At 41.0% G+C, this 19,614-nt stretch overlaps 1 protein-coding gene across 13 annotated transcripts in view; it reads left to right on the forward strand.

The window, feature by feature from the left end:
* The window catches only part of PTPRF (protein tyrosine phosphatase receptor type F), a 581,399-nt gene that overhangs the window by 522,675 nt on the left and 39,110 nt on the right, over positions 1 to 19,614 (forward strand). For all 13 annotated transcript variants that reach the window (XM_042463894.1, XM_042463898.1, XM_042463897.1 and 10 more), the window contains 7 exons: positions 3,542 to 4,120; positions 4,650 to 4,747; positions 9,753 to 10,006; positions 10,949 to 11,039; positions 12,499 to 12,708; positions 14,872 to 15,023; positions 18,831 to 18,946. In XM_042463894.1, the coding sequence (XP_042319828.1) occupies positions 3,542 to 4,120; positions 4,650 to 4,747; positions 9,753 to 10,006; positions 10,949 to 11,039; positions 12,499 to 12,708; positions 14,872 to 15,023; positions 18,831 to 18,946 (1,500 nt within the window). The remainder of the gene's footprint in view (positions 1 to 3,541; positions 4,121 to 4,649; positions 4,748 to 9,752; positions 10,007 to 10,948; positions 11,040 to 12,498; positions 12,709 to 14,871; positions 15,024 to 18,830; positions 18,947 to 19,614) is intronic.

Genomic DNA, 19,614 nt, shown 5'->3' on the forward strand with positions numbered 1-19,614 from the left:
CCAGGAAACTACAGACTGATCGGCCTAACCTCAATACCAGGAAAAATATTAGAACAGATTATACAGGGATCTGTCTGCAAGTATCTTGATGATCAGGAGGTGCCAGCATAGGTTTCTCAACAACAAATCCTGCCAAACTAATCTTATATCTTTTGCTGTCAGGGCACTAGTTTGGTAGATATACAAATGCTGTGGATATCATTTATCTGGATTTCATCAAAGCATTTCATAATTTCTTCCATGTTTTGATTAGCAAAACTGATTACAGGTGGAATAGATGAGAACACTGGATCAACAACTGGTTGGACAACCATGCTCAAACAGTCATCATCAGTGGATGCTCTTCAAACTGCAAGGTCTCAAGTGGAGTACCTCAGGGTTCAGTCTTAGGATCATTTGACTCTTCAACATTTTTATTGATGACTTAGATGACAGGGTAGAATAAATCCTTATCAAGTTCGTAGATGACACAAAACTATGTGGGGAGGGAGTTAACACATTGGAAGATGGGAACAGAACTCAAAAGAACCTAGATAAATTAGAAAATGGGCCAGAAATTAATAAAATGAAATTAATTAGAGACAAATGCAAAATTCTGCATTTAGGCCACAAATGCACAGGTATAGGATACATGGCTCAGCAGTACTACATGCAAAAAATATCTTGAGATTATTGTTGATCATAAGTTGAACATGAGCCAGCAGTGTGATTCAGCCTCAAGGGCTGTCACAGAGAGGCAGGGTAAGCCAGTTCTCTGCTGCCCCAGATAATAGAACCAGGTCTAATGGTTTGAAGTTACAGGAGAGTATAGATTTTGATTAAACATTAGAAGGGACTCTTTGATAGTAAGAGTAGTTCAACAAGAGAACTAGTTGCTTATAGAGGTGGTGAGATCTTCTCTGGATGTCTTCAGAAAGAGGCTGGACAACTTTCTGCTGGTGATGCTGTAGCTGGAAGTCCTGCATTGAGCTGGGGGTTAGATCTGATGGCCTATAGGGCACCGACAAATACTGTGACTCTTCTATGACTCAAGTGGTGCTTACTTCCATTTCTACCTATATTCCAGATACCACAATAATACTTTCAGGCTCTTACTCTTGTTGGCCTCTCTCTTTCATTATCTTCACTCTTCTTTATCTATATGTCTTCTGTTCACCATGATGTTAATGTGTCCACCTAAACCAGTGAAGCCTGTTTCTAAATATTTCAAAACTAGGTAGAACACACACAACAAACTTAGTTACAAATTAGCCAAATCAGTTCAGTTACTATCTAAAGCAGTAGTTTACTATTGTGAATTGACTCTTAGTGTCAAATCCAGCACAGATATTAATAATGATACCTTATCACTTTACTGACGTGGAATAGTTTTGCCATTGATGGATCTACATGCCAGTCTTACATGATTTGGAGCAAGGATGTGTGTCTTGTGGGTGGAATTGAGATATGAAACTATTCATTTTATACAGCAGGTGTTATGCTTTGAAGGGAGCAGCCCTTAATTTGTGCTACACATAGACAATTTGGAATCCTGTTGCTGCTCAGCCATCACATCAACATTCCTAGCAGGAACCAGATCATCAGCTCAAACACAGCACATTTTGATTGCAAACAGCATGCCACGCTCTCTCAACAGCTCGCACAGGTGGTGAAATTATAACGATTGCTACGAAAATTGCCTGCATCACGCTAGGAGAGATTCCAGATCTGAGCCTGGGTACATCCTCAACACTTTTTGCTGGCACTCAGACTTCTTTAGCTTATGGCAGTATGTTGTACCTTTTTCCTCCCTGTGTCCAAGTCTGCTCTTTGTGCACCTCCTTCTTCAAGTGCCAGAGTTGAAGGAGTGGTTGGGAGGATGCATTAAAATTTGAGAGACAGTTCAAAGGATGTTTTGAAGGCAGTATCCAATAGGATATTGATTTCAGTTATAATGCCAGGAACTGCTACTTCTGGTTTTATTAACAGGTTATTAATAAGAGATTCATAACTGCTAATGTAAAAAGAAAGAAGGAAACTTATGCTCCCTTTAAGACTAATTTATTTCAGCCTAAAATTTTTAGGGACTGCAGTCCATTTCCTCAGATGCATGTCATGAAGCCTCAGTAGACAGACATATATACAAACACAGGACAGGGAGGAGTGAGAAATGTCACAGAAATGAAAAATAGGTTGGTATGGTGAAAAATAGGTTGGTAAATAAATAGGTAACACTCTGGTGAGAAGGTAAACAGCGTTCTGTGCAATCATGCTGGCCACATGATCATGGAGTAGTCTCTGACAATGCTGGCTCTTCAGCTTAGTAATGGAGATAAGTACTGCCCCCTATCGTTGGACATGACTTGACAACCTTGTCACCGAGGAACAACTTTACCTTTTTGATGGTAGGATGACTATGTCAGTATTAATGGTGGTTGTAAAGAGTAGTTAAAAGGCAAATGCACCAGGGTTTGATCTCTGCTTGACAATGGACACCCATTTGGAGATCTTGGGCAAGTCACATACTCCCAGCCTCAGGGGAAGGCAGTGACAAACCTCCTCTGAACAAATCTTGCCAAGGAAACCCCATGATAGGGTCACCTAGGTTCGCCATACATTGTAAACAACTTCAAAGTACTGTACACAACAACAAACTTGTAGATATGTCTATCTCCTCAGCCAACATTCTGTGTATCTGAAGAAGTGGAATTAAAACACTGCAACAAATCGATTTGTCTTAAAGGTACCATATTTCTTTTTTTAAAACTGAAACAAATTAATACAGCTGCCTCTCTGAAAACTGTAGCTAATATTGTTTAAATAAAGTTCCCTAGGATTTGGTTCATTCTGAATTTCAGTGCTTCAGCTACTGACCCACTGCATTAGCAGTCTCTGTGAATTCTGCAGTTCTGCTGCCACAAAAGTTTTTACAAAGTATGGCACTTCACAGAATTCAAGTGCAGAGTCTTGCTAAGAGATGTAAACTGTCAGTCACCATTAACTAGAACTGGAGTGGGTGGGCGCTGTTTTCATGTTTTGTAATTGTAGACATGCCACCACAAAAAATGCAAATTGCATGGCCAAAATTACATTTATTAAATATATTTCATTTAATCGAGCCATACAAAATTGGCTTTTCCATTATGGGATTTAATTTTTTGTTCAATTATTTTAATTATGGAATGTAAAGACCTGGAAAGGTAAAGGCTAAACTATATGCTGAAAAATGCAGTATCTTTCAAGACTGAACCACTTCAAATTACAGGCAGCGACTTGCATTTTTTTAAATGTTATTAATGTCAAATATCCTCCTCCTGTGCTAACACTGGATATAATGGAGAAGCCTTTTAGCTTAGATTTCTGTTGTGTATTCAGTGAGGTTTTAATGTGACTGAACGTTCAAGAATGGAATTTTCCATCTCTGGTCTGAAGTGCTACCGTCCAGGAAGGCCCATATCACTTGAAGTTCAGCTGGTAAACCTGCTTGGGTGAGAGACTCCAAATAGCCAGAGTTTGCAGTCCTACCCACCCACAGCATGTCATCCCTGTTTTTGTCTTACAGTCCCAGGGAAACCTACCATGATGATCAGCACCACATCTATGAATACAGCCCTAATCAATTGGCATCCACCCAAAGAGATGATTGGAGAGCTACTGGGCTACATGCTACAATACAAACGTGCTGATGAGGAGAAGATGACAGTCATTCAGTTTGGGAAGAACGATGATCACCACACTGTGACTGGCCTTTACAAGGGTGCCACCTACATCTTCAAGCTGTCTGCCAAGAATAGAGCTGGTCCTGGGGAGGAGTTTGAGAAGGAAATCACTACTGCAGAGGAGGTGCCAACTGGCTTTCCCCAGAACCTGCGTGTTGTGGGCCTTACCACTTCTACCACTAAAGTGACCTGGTATCCACCACTGCTGGCTGAGAGGAATGGAAAAATAACCAACTATACGGTTGTCTACAGAGACATTAACAGCCAGCAGAACCTGACTAATGTTACTAAGGAAACAAGCATCACTCTGGCCAACCTCAAACCTGACACAACTTATGACATCAAAGTTAGAGCCCATACTAGTAAGGGAGCTGGACCTCTCAGCCCCAGCATTCAATCTAGGACGATGCCAATGGAACAAGGTAGGCACCTCCTGCTATAATCAGATACTAACACCCTTTCCCCCAGCAATAGGTCAGAGATAGCCATTTTTACTTAACTGGGCTTATAACCAAGGATGGGGTGGATGAGCATGGGCATAGAGACTGTAGGATTGCTTTTTTTAAAAAAAATCAGATATACTATTTTCTCTTTGCACCTAAGAACTGTGGCACAATAACATTGGTGTGCTTCAAAAGAGCTTCTTTGAAGAACCAGGACCTAATAACAGCTACCTTTTGATCATGATGAAGAAACAAAGGGGAGAGTGAAAGGTGACAGCTCAGGCTTAACCTCCCACCTGTGTACTTAGAAAAGTACACAGCTTTTGCACTGGGAGATTGATTGAAAAGCTCAGGTGTCCTTCTAAGATGTGAAAGAACTTCAATGTAGCTAACTGAAAACAGCAGCCTCTGTTTTTGCTTAATAGGGTGGAAGGGCAGAGGTTGGGATTGGTTTGTATCTCATTGTTCCCTCACAGGGTACACTCAAAAGGATTCTTTCTAATTGTAGTGTTTGCAAAGAACTTCCGTGTCAGTGCTGTGATGAAAACATCAGTGCTGCTGAGCTGGGAGGTGCCAGAGTCTTACAAATCTGCAGTACCTTTCAAGGTAAGGGAATATCGAGTCATGGAAGGAGCTCTGATCTAAGTGTAGTGATAATGCTTTTCCAGTCAGACTCAAACCTGGCTGTGCCTGGTTAAAATTAGCAGGAAAGAATGAGAGGAATGCTTCTTTGGAAATTCTCAACATAGGGGTTTTACTGCCATTAGCCCAGTATTTGAACATGCTGTGTGAGCAAACTTGGAGACAGTCCTGGGGTTTGGTGTCAGGATACAATGGCAAGGTGCACTCTCTTCTCCAGGCCAAAGTGTACTTTTCCTCATTACTTTTATTCTTTATCACTGAAGGTGTGGTTAATCAGAGACTGGGCATGTCTTCGAAGGGTAAAAACCTTTGCATTCCTGGCAAAAATTTCTTGGTTCTCATACTGGTCTTGAAGAGTCACAGAGACCCTTCAGATATTACTCTTGTTGGATGATACTCTCTGCTCTCTGTCCTGATTTTAGCTAGTACCAAAATTCTTCATAATCAACAAAAAAGACCAAGGGTTCTACTCCTTGAGGGAGAACTGTTCTAAGGAGCTCTTAAATACAACTTTATTTCACTGGGAACTGCATTTTTTGTGAACCCTCAAGTAATAGGGGTGATTTTTCGACAATGGTACCATATGGGCAGAAGCCATTAAATTCTCACACCACCATTAGAGAGCAAAGGAAAATGTAGCTGTGGCTGCTTTTCCTTACTGGCAAAATGACAGAAGAATAAGCAGTCTTCTTATCAATGGAATTCTATAAGAGGAATTTTATCTTAAAAGGTTAGTTCTTTGGAGTCATTCCCAATGCTGTATGACCAGAGTGCTCTTTATCCAGATGATGAATCATCCAGTCACAAGGTCTGGTGTGGTTACCATAGTTGAGATTATGAAAGTGATAGGAGAGTTGACAACAGTTCCTACTGCAGGTTAGCCTTGCTGAAGCACCAGATGGTGTGAGTGGCCTGCTACTGAGGAGCAGCCATGCAAACACAAGGCGTGAAAATGAGCTTTCTTCTTCCTGATGACAATCATAGACGTCCAGATCATGCCAAAGTACAGACTAGTTGGCCCTGTAGCAGCTGTGATCTTTGGAAACAAGAACTTTGCAAACAGGACTCCCCTCTGTGCCTGGCTATTTAATTCAGGCATGCAGGATGCCAGGCCAAAGCCTAATAGTCTAACAAGCAATGCTGATAAATCTCCATGGGAACAATTAGCATTATCTACACTTCATAAACAGTCTCACACTAAATCTACATCCCAAAGGGTGTCATCTTTCTCTTTAACAGATTTAATTAAACCAGATATTGTTCTGATTTGTGAATACTGAAGCACAGGGTAAATCTCATGGTATTTTTATTGGTGATGAACTAAGACCTCTGATTTTTTTTTTCTGCTAAAAATCAATAATGAGATTTTCAGTTCTCCTCAGGGAAGAGTCATTGCTTCATCTGGTCCAAGAGATAAAACTCCCTTCAAAAAATGACTGGTCCTGTGGAACGAGTGTAAGATGATGTTACTCCAAGAATCTTACTGCGATCTGAACCCGATAACTGTCCCTGACCTAAAAGAGAAGCTGCAGTGCTTGTGCCTGATGCTAAAATGCATTTTGAGATTATATCTTGTTTGGTAATAAGAGTGGATTTTTAAAAGACATTTTCATGAGGATGTACTGTACACAAAATATTCTCAGCTTTCACTCCATGATTTGAAACTGACCTTCCCCAATCTGGTGCCAACCAAATGTTCTGGAGTGCAGCCTATCAGCCTATCCAGCACAGCCAGAGATTATAGAAGATGCAAATTGGAAAAAGCTTGTTTTGAACATGGCAAATGTTTACTAACAGATTGGTTTTTGCTTCTTTGACAGTAATGGCTTGCCTCACTTATGGGGCTTTCAGGGACTGAGAATGAATGACTCACCCAAGATCATCCAGTGGGTTTCCATATGCAAGTGCGGAATTACACCCTGGTTGCAAGAGTCATAGTCCAGTGCTCAAATCACTATGCCATACTGGCTCTCACCACTGTAAAATCAAATCAAAAGCCTGGATAGTGAGACAGAGACAACCAGCACTACACTAGACAACCCCCATCTCCCAACCCTCTTGAATGGACAGTACAAGATTATGTCAATAAAATATCTATCTCATTTTGCTTCACCTTCATACCAAGCTGGTTTTTGGAAGGACATCTTGGACACTGACCACCCAACTGTGGCAAAATGATGTATGATTTCCCTTTCTGGATCTTTTTACAACTTCAAAAGAATGTATTATTGGGTGGAAATTCTTTTTGCTCATTCCCAAGGTCTGTTATTTCTATTGTTTATACATTTATTATTTGATAAAACTTAATTTAAAAAAATTAAAAATGGATAGTACAAGGGTGAAACAGCCATGAGAGGAAAAGGGATTCCATACTCTGCCCATGTATGTGCATAGAAACTAGCTCAGCTCAGCTGTAATGTGGGCACTAGTAGTTATTTGAGCATGAGGTTTGGGGATCAACACATGTGTTGAGGATTCACTTTGCTCTTCACGCAAGTGTTTGGAGCTTCCTGTTTGATCAAATTGAATTCTTTGCTTTTGTACTTGCTCCTTAGAGCAAGTTGGGCAGAGACCTTTATTATTGTAATAATTGTAAGCCGCCCTGATCGTAGGAAGGAGCTGGATAAAAATAAAAACTTTATTATTATTTATTATTATTATCCAGCATTAGTTTGACTGTTGGACTATGACTCTGGAGATGAGGGTTCAAATCCCGGTTTAGACTGTTGATGCTGTCATTTCTTTAACATATTCCTGCAATGCTTGGCACCCAGAGCAATCCAAGGAGATATAAGAAAAAATGCAAGAAGTACACCTAAACCAAATTAAAACAGCCACAGCATAAAACCAAATATAAAACTAACTGCAGAGGATAACAGCAGTGAAAAAAATCAAAAAGCATCTCTGTATTTTTAGAACCAAGGGCTTAAAATGACTTAGATACCACTAGGCAACAAAAAGCTGAAAATGTAGATGCCAGGCAAACGTCACTGGGAAGGCCATTCCATAATTCGGATGCTTCCCACAGAAATTACCTTCTCCATAATAGGTACCTGCTTCACCTTAGTTACCATACATATCTAGTGAAGGGGCTTAAAAGATGATTTTAGTGTCCAAGTATGTACTGTGTGATACAAATTTGGTGTGGTAACCTGATTCTAAGCTCCATAAGGCTTTGAATGTTAATTATCGCTCTTTAAATTGAACCCAGAAATGGACTAGCTATCATTCAGAGGACAAAGCAATGAATCCCATTGTGGGAGAAAGACGGGATATAAATCTTTGAAATAAATAAGAAATAAAAATAAACATGTATCAGACAACCCTGATTAGCAATCTCGCTTGTCTTGTTTGGATTAATTAAAGTTTTGGGGATTTAAGGTAACTCATATATGAGACATTGCAGTAAACTTACTAGGGTTTGGATAAATGTTTCAATTAATGTATCAGCCTAAACACTAATGACAGTGCTGGATTCAATGAAATGCCTAAGCTATACAACTGATTACTGTATATACTCATGTATAAGTCTATAAATTTTAGTCAAAAAATTGATCCAAAAACCTGAGTCAACTTATCTATGGATCAATCTAAGTACTATGCCTTAACTCTTATATAAAAGAAGGAACCATCCCCTGGTGAAAGGCAAGAATGCAATCTGTCCTGGAAGAACTGGCACCCCCCTCCCCAGTTCTCTCATCCATCCAGCCTTTAGTATGAGCACAAACAATTATGCCTGCTGGAAATTTGTACATTCTTTGACGTTTTTTTCCTTTGCTTCATCCTTTAGATCCTTTGTTACATGTCCCTAAGGTTTTCCCTCTGCTTATCCATGGGTCATATCAAAATCTATAATTTTGAGCCCCAAACCTGCCCTTGACTTATACACAAGGTCAACTTATAGTCGAGTATATACAGTATTTTTAGAAGGAGAACAGCCCTCTACAAACCAAGATAAGCTGGGCGGATAATCATCATATAATTTTAACAGCATTCATGCTATTTTATCTGGCCCAAGTCCCAGTTCATCGACCTTAATCCAATCTTTCTTTTCCCTCACATTTGTTCAGAACTAGAACTAGAACTCACATGGACAAACTGAAAATGAGAGACAGACCTGGATGTCACATGCCCAAAGTGTCTCAGCCAGTAATTTAATGTTATATTGGAGAATATATAAGATATGTGGAACCCCCATAACATAACTGCCCATAGTACAGAGCAGTTGCATTCCAGCACCATCTTCTGGAATCAGCTGTCCAAGTAGGAATAGAACAACAGTTGTGCAGCATCTTCAAGGCTGCACCTTCCTGACAGAAGGAAACTGTCAGTCTGGATGGGGCATACATGTCCTTGTTGGACTGCAAATCTCAGCAATCTTCACAATTGGCTATGCTTGCTGTGGCTCCTGGGAGTTCCTCTGGAAGACCACACAATTCGCACCCCTGCTTATGTCAACTGTTGTCAACATAGTGCCCTTCTGAATTTTTGGACTTCAAATTCCTTCAGCCCCCAGCCAGTGGTCAAGAATGCTCGGAATCATTACCCAGCACATATGTAGGATACCTGGGTTGGGAAAGACTGGGTTATGGTTCTATCACATCTAAAATGTCCAGCAGGAATCAACGTATTTCCCCATCCCTCTCTAATCACAACCAAGGTAGGTTCTGTTCAAAATCAACCTTGACTGAAATGGATCTAGATAATCAATTATATATTAGAGTGCTAGGAGTGTGTGGCAACCATGATCATCTAGTTGGGCTCATTCAGGTGAGTGGTGGTCACATTTAAGAACAACGTATAGTACCTTCTTTAGTACCTCTGGATACTTCATGTAGTGAGAAGACTATGAAGAATGCCTAGAAAAGCCAGAGCTGAAATACAAGAAGGGACTCAATCAGTCCTTCATCAGTCCTTTTCTTAGAGAAGCCTATCAACTTGAATTGTGGTGACTTTCCTTTACTTGCAGATTCTGTACAATGGTCAGACTGTGGAGGTGGATGGGCACTCCATGAAGAAGCTGATTAATGACCTGCAGCCCGACACAAATTACTCCTTTGCACTCACAAACCGGGGGAGCAGTGCAGGGGCACTGCAGCACCGGGTCTTCATCCGGACAGCACCTGATGTCCTCCAGAACAAGCCTGTCTCCACATATAAATATATCCATAATGGACAGTTTACTCTCACTCTTCCCAGAGTGAAGACTGCTGTGCCAGTCAGGTATATATTTTTTCCACTTCTGTGCTTCTGTTTGATTCATTGGCTTCTTGCTCTCTTCTTCCAAAAGTAGAACAGAGTATAAATGTCAATGTTATACATGCCTGTTTGGGGGATCTCTCCTGAGTACCTGAAGAAACATGTGGGTTTGTCTGTGAACATGCTAGCTGTTGACTTACAGGTGTTTTAGTCCAAAAAAAGTGGCTTCTTCACACCCTGGCTTTAATCTATATGGAGAGAAAGAAACAGAAAAGACCTACATTATGCATCGAGCTGCACAGTTATTATAAATCTAGCCTGTGATAATATACCAAAGGGTTTAGGGAAATTTGACAAAACAATTTGGTACTGACTAAGGATATACTGATGAATTTTGTAATTGTGCTGGCCAAATGGCTGGAATAAAGTTTGTATTGTTATTATAAATCAGGTATAAGTAACATGTGACTCACAAGACGTTGGATTACAAATCAAGACAGCTCTTGCTATCATCCGTACTGGTTGGATTGATAGTAGTTGGAGTTGGAGGGCCATAAGTTCCTCGCCCCTGCTTTAAATAATGTATGTAAATCTCTAGGTTTTTTTTATTTTACTTTATTGACTTATTAACAAAATGAGATAGTGACATAACTTAAATATTTTTTACAGATCAAACAAGAAACACAGCAGGTCTTGTACATGTAAATCTCTTGTTGAAATCTAATGTTTGTGTTAATTTAGTACTAAAATAGATATTCAGCCATAGAGCTGTCTTTTCTCAGCATCTTGCACAATCTTCCCAAAACTAGCCTTGTGACTTCATTAAAATGATAAACACCACCAGGCTGTAATTCTCAGTCTCTGAGAAGTGCTAATAAAATGGAGATAGCAAGTAGGAGTTGCAGGGATTTTAAGGCTGGCCTCCCAGGTAGCAAGGGTCACTCTTTTCCTACTCTTGTCTCCTAGGTGGTATTATATTGTAGTTGTGCCAATGGACCCTACAAGCAACATACTTGCCTCCAAAATGAGGACCCCAGATGAGATGGAACTGGACCAGGTAGGAAAAGGGGCAAACTTGCTAGTGTCAAAGCATGCTTCCACGTGTTCTGTGGAGAATAGGAGAAAGAGGGGCCAAGAAGCTATTCTACATATTTAAAATGATCTGGGAAGATGCCTTTTTAGCCCTTTGGTGCTAAGGATAGCTGAAATCGGTTATCTGTTTTCTATGTGAAAACAGTGGTGTTTGATACCATCACCTGACATCCTGAAAGCACCACATTCCTCAAATACCCATAATCTCTATGCTAGTTTCCAGCAAACTGTCAAAGTTGCTTACAGGGCTTCTAGCTACTTAACCTGAAAGAGATCACTTAACGTGTGTCTCCCTGAGCACTTGTTGCATTTATGAATTTTCTATTCTTTCTTTCTCTTGCTGTTTTGCACAATATTTCTGTAAAGCCACGTATAGGAAATGAAACTTACGACATGACTGTATGCATGTACAGTCATATGCATGCAGAGACTAGTATATGTAATTATTTATGTTATCTCCCCAGTTAGAAAATAATCCAGTGGGTGGAGGACAAGCCACCAGCCTCCTTCCCTGACACTACAGCACAGTTCTCTGTAGTCTCTTTCTTCCTGGCACCACACTTGCTCTGATGCTCCGCGCCTGCCCTTGCACATTTTTGTGTGAAATGTATTTCATGCCTCTTCCTTCATTTTAAATTAGAATTTCTGTTCAGAGCCCAGCATTCATTTTTATTCATTAGAAAAACATCTTTAAACATCTGAAAGCCTTTCTGGGGAATGTAATTGAATTTTTGTGTGTTTATATCCTTTTTCTTGAATTTGTGGATGACTATGAAATTTGTCATTTTTTCTCTCAATGTCCCATGAAATCTGTTAGCAGCATGTGTGATTTACACAAAGACTTACTGCAACCCAGCAGGATGTAGAGTGGGGGGGGGGGAGCAAAGCACCTGTAAATGCCCTGTCTAGCGATTGTAGTGCACAATACAGGATGTGTTTCTGTATTAAATCTTGCTGAAATTCTTCCTATGTCTGGAAATTTGAATTCCTAGGCATTAAAAGATACATATGTATGGATTGTAATTTCCAGAACTTTCTTGCCTTCTTTGGATGATCTGAAAGATTGCAAAAGCATAACTGTTGCTTATTCCCTATCTGAAACCAGTGCATGCTTCCGAATTAGTTCTCAGAACTCTGTCTCAAGTAATTTTGGGGGAGGGGGAGACACAAAAGATGTCTGAAAGTCACAGAGTATTACCTCACTCAAACATTGTACCCCAGATAACTTTTGCTGCCAAGTAAGCAGCTATAAATTTGTGGAATTCTGGGAAATGTCATAAGGAACTGACAGGGATATGTCTCGAACATCTTGAGCCTTTTTCACTCAGTTTGCAAATTTCTCTCAAGAAAATGTCATGGCTGCTGAAACTCCAGTGGTATGTGGCACAGCCTTTCCTCATATTTGGCTTTCTTCTGCCACCCAGCTGCTTGAGGCCATAAATGAAGGGGGCCCCGACAGACGCCAGCGTCGGCAGGCAGAACACAAGCCCTACATCGCTGCCCAAGTGGAGGATCTGCCAGAGACATTTGTCTTAGGAGATGAGAAGAAGTACAATGGCTTCTATAATAAGCCACTTTCAGAAGACTTGAGCTACCGTTGTTTTGTGCTAGCTTCACTGGAGGATGGTGATACGGTAAGGGCCATGAGAGGAGAAAGGACTAGGTGTTGCCTGAAAGGACCAGTCCAGAGGTGTCATGAGAACAGCACTAGGACAGTAAAGGTTATGGAAGTTTTAAATATAAAGTTTAAGCTAGTAATACTAGATTTATAAAAGACATAGAAGACTCCTTTATGCGCCCTGCTTGCCTGTGCCTGTAGAGGCCTGGAAGACCAAAAGAAGAAAATAGATTCTTTGTTCCATTCTTTGTGCCTCTCTCTTCACTTTTCCCACTTCTGTCATCTTTTAGAGTTAGCCATTGTTGCTGTGGGGTGGGGGCAACATGAGTAACATTGCTCCGGTTGCAAATATATAAGTAATGTCCAGCCATAATGAAGATACTCAGGCCCTTCTGCTCTGCCCTGTGCTGGGGCTCTCACTTTCAGCCTCATTTACTTGTAATGGTTCATTAGAGCTGGTCAAATGCTTCATTACTCATCTAGTCCCAACACTTGTGTGGCGGACAAAGCAAACGTGCACCCAGCAGCCAGGAAGAGTGGAGGCCTCAGATCAGCCAGCAGAAGCTGCCCTTATGACATAGGGTTGCTTCCTTTGTGTACAAGAAGAGACGTGCACAAGAACACCATGACCAGCACTTTTCCAGGCACTTCCTTTTGTATTGTTTTTTATGCAGCTGTAACTGTTATAAAACTAAGCCCTGTTCTTTATGGTCCATTTCTGCCTCTATGTGAGAGTTCACCTTAGCCGTCCTCTCCTAAGGCTTGTTGCTGTTGTTGTTGTTGTTGTGTGATTTCAAATAGTTTTTTTACTTCAGCCCAAAGTGAACCTATCATAGGGTTTTCTGGGTCAGAGAGTGTGTGACTTTCCCAAGGTCACCAAGTGGGTTTTCATGGCCAAGCAGGGAATTAAACCCTGATCTCCAGAGTCATATTCAAATGCTCAAACCACTACACCATGCTGGCTCTCTTCCTTATGCTAGGACTTCCATTTTTAATGCGTTTTGGAGTAGGGATGAAGTTACATTATGAAGAAGATGTGTTCTTCTGAAATAACTTGCAGAAGCACCAATTGTTATGGCATTTATATTGTTTAATTGCTAAAGGAAGAGATATGGGACAAGGGTCTCTACAATCCCTTTCTGCTCATCCTAGAACTTCAGGAATGTGTTGTCATTCCTCACCAGTGTGCAAAGGGGGCCCCAGTTTCTGCTACTGGACATTTTCCTGATTGAACCTTGACATTGAACCATGGTGAGCCATGGCTCAATTTGAGTCCTGGTTGCACTTCATGCTGGGCATCTACAAGAAAATACTAATGTAATAGGTTGTACGTGTCTCCTGCAAAAAGAAAAAGAAAAAAAGTGCCTGAAATCACAAGTTGTTTAAAAATTTCAGCCTCTGGGCTGGTGAACTTTAGAGCAACAGAAGTCTCTGCTTTGGCTAAAATATATCAGTGTATGCTGCTCCTTTGAACAGAGTAAAAGGTGCCCTACAAAGGAATGGAGAGCATGTGTCTCTTTTGACCTACAAGACAAATCAGAAATGGGAATGCACACAAATGCTTCTTCCTTTGACATGAGCATAGTGTAACAAAGGACTGAGGTAGCCTGTTTTCCAAGTTAGGTGCCAAGCAAGAACTTTTCTTTCTCTATGAGTTGTAATTTGAATTGGAGGCCTATATATGTGAAGAGCCCCATATGAGGCCTGCCTTTTTCAGGGCTTAGACTGATACTTCAAGGACAACCATGAATTGGCCTGATGCTTAATGTGCAGAGTTTTGCCCGGTGGGTGTTCCCTGACATAACACCCCCATGGTGCATTTATATAGGCATAATAGGTATTATAAACCATTTACTCATTCATGTCAACCCCAGTGCTCAATTGACTGCAACATCAAAGCATGTAATTTGGCTGTCCATGCATCTGATACTGGCAACTTGCTCTCAGCTGGACCATTCGACTCTGACATCAAGGGAAGCCACTTTCTAGCTGCTGTGGTTTAGAACATCCCATTAATAAGGAGAGGAGGTTGGATTTCACACTTCTTGTTAACTGTATTGTTACTCTTGTGAAAGACTGCTATGGCAGGCTTAAGGCTCTTGGGTTGTGTGATGGGGAAGCTATAAAGAATGGTGGGCTGATGAAAGACCTGTGCTTCCATTTTTCCACTACTCATTAGAAGAAGTATGCAGCCAGTCCTTATTCAGATGAGATTGTGATGGAGGTATCAGCAAAACAGCAAGATGAACCAGAGATGCTGTGGGTGATGGGTCCTGTCCTGGCTGTCATCTTAATCATCATCATTGTCATTGCAATTCTGCTCTTCAAAAGGTGAGCTGTAGCCTAGACCCCTGAACTGTGGATGGGTCCGTAGTACAATATTGTCCAAGTTTCAAGGATGTTATTTTCTATACAGTAAATAACATAAGTGTTAAACTCAAGGGCATAATTGTCCCCTATGTCCACTTTGGAGGCAAGTAATTTGACCTTATTACCAAAAGCTTTTCTCTCTTGCACCTGCATACAGAGCTCACAAAAGCACTGTGGAATGGATGGGTAGGGAGTATGGGAATGCATTCAGTAGACACTGTAGTGGTGATGGGTACACATCATCACCTCTGTGTGTGTGTGTTTCTGTGTGTGTCTTTACTGTGAATGGGGGTATATAGTTAATGCCAGCATCAGAGGAAACATTTGGGAGTGCCATAGAAGAAAAACTATTTCTGCTTAGCCATAGTAGTTTGATTACCTGGGTTTATGTGGCTTGGATTATATAGCAAGCATCAGACAGGATGGTTTGGACAAGCTGTCTTAATTTTTTTCACCTAAATGTGCATAGCCCCAGGAAGGGAAGAGACAATGGATTTTTGCATGAATGTCTATTTACCTTTGTGTAATTCTGGTTTCCGCTTCTATTTTGCTGTTCCTGGATCTAGCAAACAAGAAAGGTAGACATTCTCTTCCTCTTTCTTTGTTTTGTCTGTTTCAAAGCCACTGTTTTATCTATTTAAGAACAGTAAACGGGCTTTCTGTTGGGACCAAACTGGCTCCTGGGTGTCACTTTGCTTGTCTAGCAATTGTAACCTGTTGAACTCTTTCAACCTTCTCACTGTTGCATTTAAATAAAGAACTACACAATATAGATGTGAGCAAGTTACTGGGAACTTGAAGATTTTTCACAGCATTGGATGTCCTGGAATTTGTGGGGTTATTTACCAACCACTTGCACTGCTACATTGGCCAAGGATATGACATTGCCAGAAGCAGTCTTGAGTTCCTTGGCATAACCACTGTGTTCTATAAATCATGTCAGTAAGGCCTTGCTCTGAGCTATTCTTTTTTCATTGTCACTATGTGTCCTATAAAGGTCTCCCACTGTTTGCTGATTTTGGTACTTAGCTGATCATTGATAGAACTGAAAGTAATGTAATTACAAGAGAGTGGTGCTGATTTTCAGCAGGAAGCTAGCACTCAAAGTAAAGCCTCTAACTTCTTTCTACACTGGTCTCCTTAACTAAGTTGATGCAGGGCTCTTCAGATGCTGTAATGGTGTCATCACTTTATTTGCTGTCATTCCATGCATGAATGTGAATACAATTAAATTAATTTGCTGAGCAGGCCCTAACGATACACAGTCTCTTGCCCCCATGGTAACTGTACTTCTTTTGCTCCAACTCCAGAGAAACAGGTTATCTCTGGGGCCATATGTTGTTGTGGGATATTGTCCAGTTTTGAGCAATGAGTTTCAGTTTGTTCGGCTTAATGATGTGGAGAATGTCCTTAAAGGACTGCGGCCACCCACTTTGTCATGACACCTACATTCATCCTGGCTGATTAGAGCTGCCAAGGGAGGGTTGGCCAATTGGACATTGAACACGTTTCTAAAAGAGGCTTGTGTTCCGTTTCCTCTAAATCAAAAATGGAAACACACAAACTGGGCCACGGACTTTTATTTTTATTTATTTTAATTGTTTTTTATTTGAGAGTAAAAGAGTTGAATACATGAAGAGTTCTGGAAACCTTCAAGAGCAGCAATTCTCTTGTTAAAAGGGGGATAGAGCTCCCTGCACCGAACCACATTTTTACAAATTGAAAATGGTCTTCTGACCACTTCCATGTTTAGGCTTGGGGGATGATGCAGCCTCTGATGGACCAGGAGCGCAATATTACCCCCAGGATTTTCCAGAACTGAAAAGAGCTTGAAATCTACAGCTGCTGCATAATGTCATTACTAGAATGTTGTGTGGTGTACATTTTAGGGGCCATATTTGACTGGTCTTGATCAAGCTGCTCTGGCTTCCAGTTGTCTCTGAACTCAGTACAAGGTACTGGAGTGGGCCTTTAAAAACCCAGAAAGCCTGATGACAAGACATTTTCTGTAATAGAACTTTTATTGTGGAATTCCTTCCCAAAGAAGTAATGTAGCTTCATTCTTACTGGTTCTTTGACAGATAGTAAATATCTTGTTATTTTGTCAGGATCTCAGCTTTAATTTTTTTTAAAGAGTATTTTTCCTGTTTTATTTTTATATGTTGACTTTATTGTACAAAGCTTTGCAGGTCCTGATGGGTAGAAAAACAATTTATAAATACATTCCATAGAAAATAAATAATAATTTCCTTGCTTGTGCAGCTTTTTGGCACTTTCCATCTTCTGACAAATGGATTTGTGCACAATCAGGCAAATTACCTGATCTCTAGTATTCCTCAGCACTGCGGGCTTTTCAATTGTTTCAAAGATCACCAGAGTGCCTTCACTTGTTCAGAAGATTTATACAGACCCGTGCATGCATGTAAACATACAGAGACAACGCATACAGAGTGCATTTGCATGACACAACATGCCAGGATCTTTGGAAATCCTGGTTTCTCATGAATGAGCAGCATGCTGATGCTTTGTCGCTCCCCAACTCCAGAGCCTTTCTCTATAGTAAATTTACTGTCTCATCTGGCAGCAGGCAGTTTGCCTGCTCTACTTGTTCCCTCACAACAAACTAGAAAAAGAGTCCAGGGGTCCCCCCCCCCTGGCTTCTTTCTCTGGTTTGTTGAGAGGGAACAAAGTGGAGAAAGGAAGCTGCCTGCAGCTGGATAACAAAGTAAACCAACAGCAAAGCAAACATCCAGCAAACCTCTTGCTGCAAGCACAAGCGATTGAGCAGTGTACATTAGTATGTTGCTGACTCGTGACAAGCCAGCCTTCTCTGAGATCCCTGGCTTGCCATGTTGTGAGCACACACAGACATAGACATACACTGAATTTCCTGTAAACTACAGCACAATGATGCCTAGAACCAGACTAAGTCACTGTAATTTGTTGAATTATTGCTAAAACATCATCTTTCCCAACTCTTTATTTACTCCAGAAATGCATTGCAGCTCATCATGGGGTGAGCAACAAGAGACAGCACTATATGGGGTTAATTGCTTTAAGAATTGTCAGAGAACATCACCAATAAATTCTCTGTGCTATTCCAAAATTTTGTAAAGATCTCCCATCTAATTACTCGTTAGGTTCATCTGTGCTTAGCTTGTGAGATCTACCACGATAAGAATGTAGGGTGGTGGAACTGTACGCATAAATATAGCATGAAGAGACAACAGTGTATTTTATTGTTCTATTAACACTCGCCTGGGGGGCCTTCAGCCATTCAAGACAAGTATTAATGGACCAATAAAACTCACTCAGAAGAGCTCTTACCCTATTATATTATGACTCTACATTTTAAATAATTTTTTAATACCTGGAAAAATCTTAAGCGTATTCCTCCGCCACAGCAAGTAGTCCAACAATAAGTGGGGGTGGAGGGGTTTGTTATTTTGTGTCCGGATTCTTCCCAGGGCATCTTGATGCCCTCTGCAATTTCGGACATGTCCAGATTTACCTTGTAAACTATGGCCTGTTACAGACAGCCAAAATAAAGCTGCTTCGAGTCACAGTGGAGGTATGGTGTTTCAATGATGCATGCGTCCTAAGAGTCCATAAGTCGCACCAAAGCCACGCTCCACCCTGGAGTGTGGCTTTGGTGTGGCTTCTGGACTCTTAGGACGTATGCATCATTGAAATACCATACCTCCACTGTGACTCGAAGCAGCTTTATTTTGGCTGTCTGTAACAGGCCTATGTCTTTTTTGCCATTAGGAAAAGGGCCAATTCACCTTCTTCCAAGGATGAGCATTCTATTGGCCTGAAGGACTCCTTGCTGGCCCATTCTTCTGATCCAGTTGAAATGAGGCGACTCAATTACCAAACACCAGGTAGGCTATGACTGAACTGTTTCATATCTCTGAACCTTTACTGTTGGCAGTTGTTTATGACAGGGAACATTTACTTCCTCTTTCCCTTCTGATGAAGCTCATCTGGCTAGAATCAGTGGCCAGTGGCTGAATGTGTTCCTCAAGTAGCAAGAATTACAAAGAGAGTTGAAATTCCAGATTTTCAGCTCATCTGGCTAGGCTCAATGGATTGTTGTTGGCTCAGTGCTGCAAGCACAAGTTGTTGAATGTGTTCCTCAAGCAGCAGGAATTACAAAGAGAATTGAAATTCCAGATTTCCAGCTTTCTCTGATGCTTGAGTAAGGAATTGCCACTAGAGACCAGCAGGCACAGCATGACAAGGAACTTTATTCTGATGGATCTTTCCAGGATTTGCAGTATGTTTCAAAGATTCCATTCAGTCTTGGCCAAGTTTCCACTCTAGATTGCACCTAAAATTGATCAGCAAAGATCCAACATGCTGATAGGGCCAAATAGCATGGTGGGCAGATGCTATCTCAATAGATTATTTTATAATTCAAGAAGTGCCTCCTATCAGCCAACCCACATGGCAGCTTGCAGTTATGGTAGATGCAGCTGGCTGTGTCAGCAGAACAGCAGCTCTTCAGCAGGGATCATTTCCCTGGTTGTTGCCTTTCTGGAAGCTTGGC

The sequence above is a fragment of the Sceloporus undulatus genome, chromosome 4, assembly GCF_019175285.1.
Source record: "Sceloporus undulatus isolate JIND9_A2432 ecotype Alabama chromosome 4, SceUnd_v1.1, whole genome shotgun sequence".
Taxonomy (NCBI): domain Eukaryota; kingdom Metazoa; phylum Chordata; class Lepidosauria; order Squamata; family Phrynosomatidae; genus Sceloporus; species Sceloporus undulatus.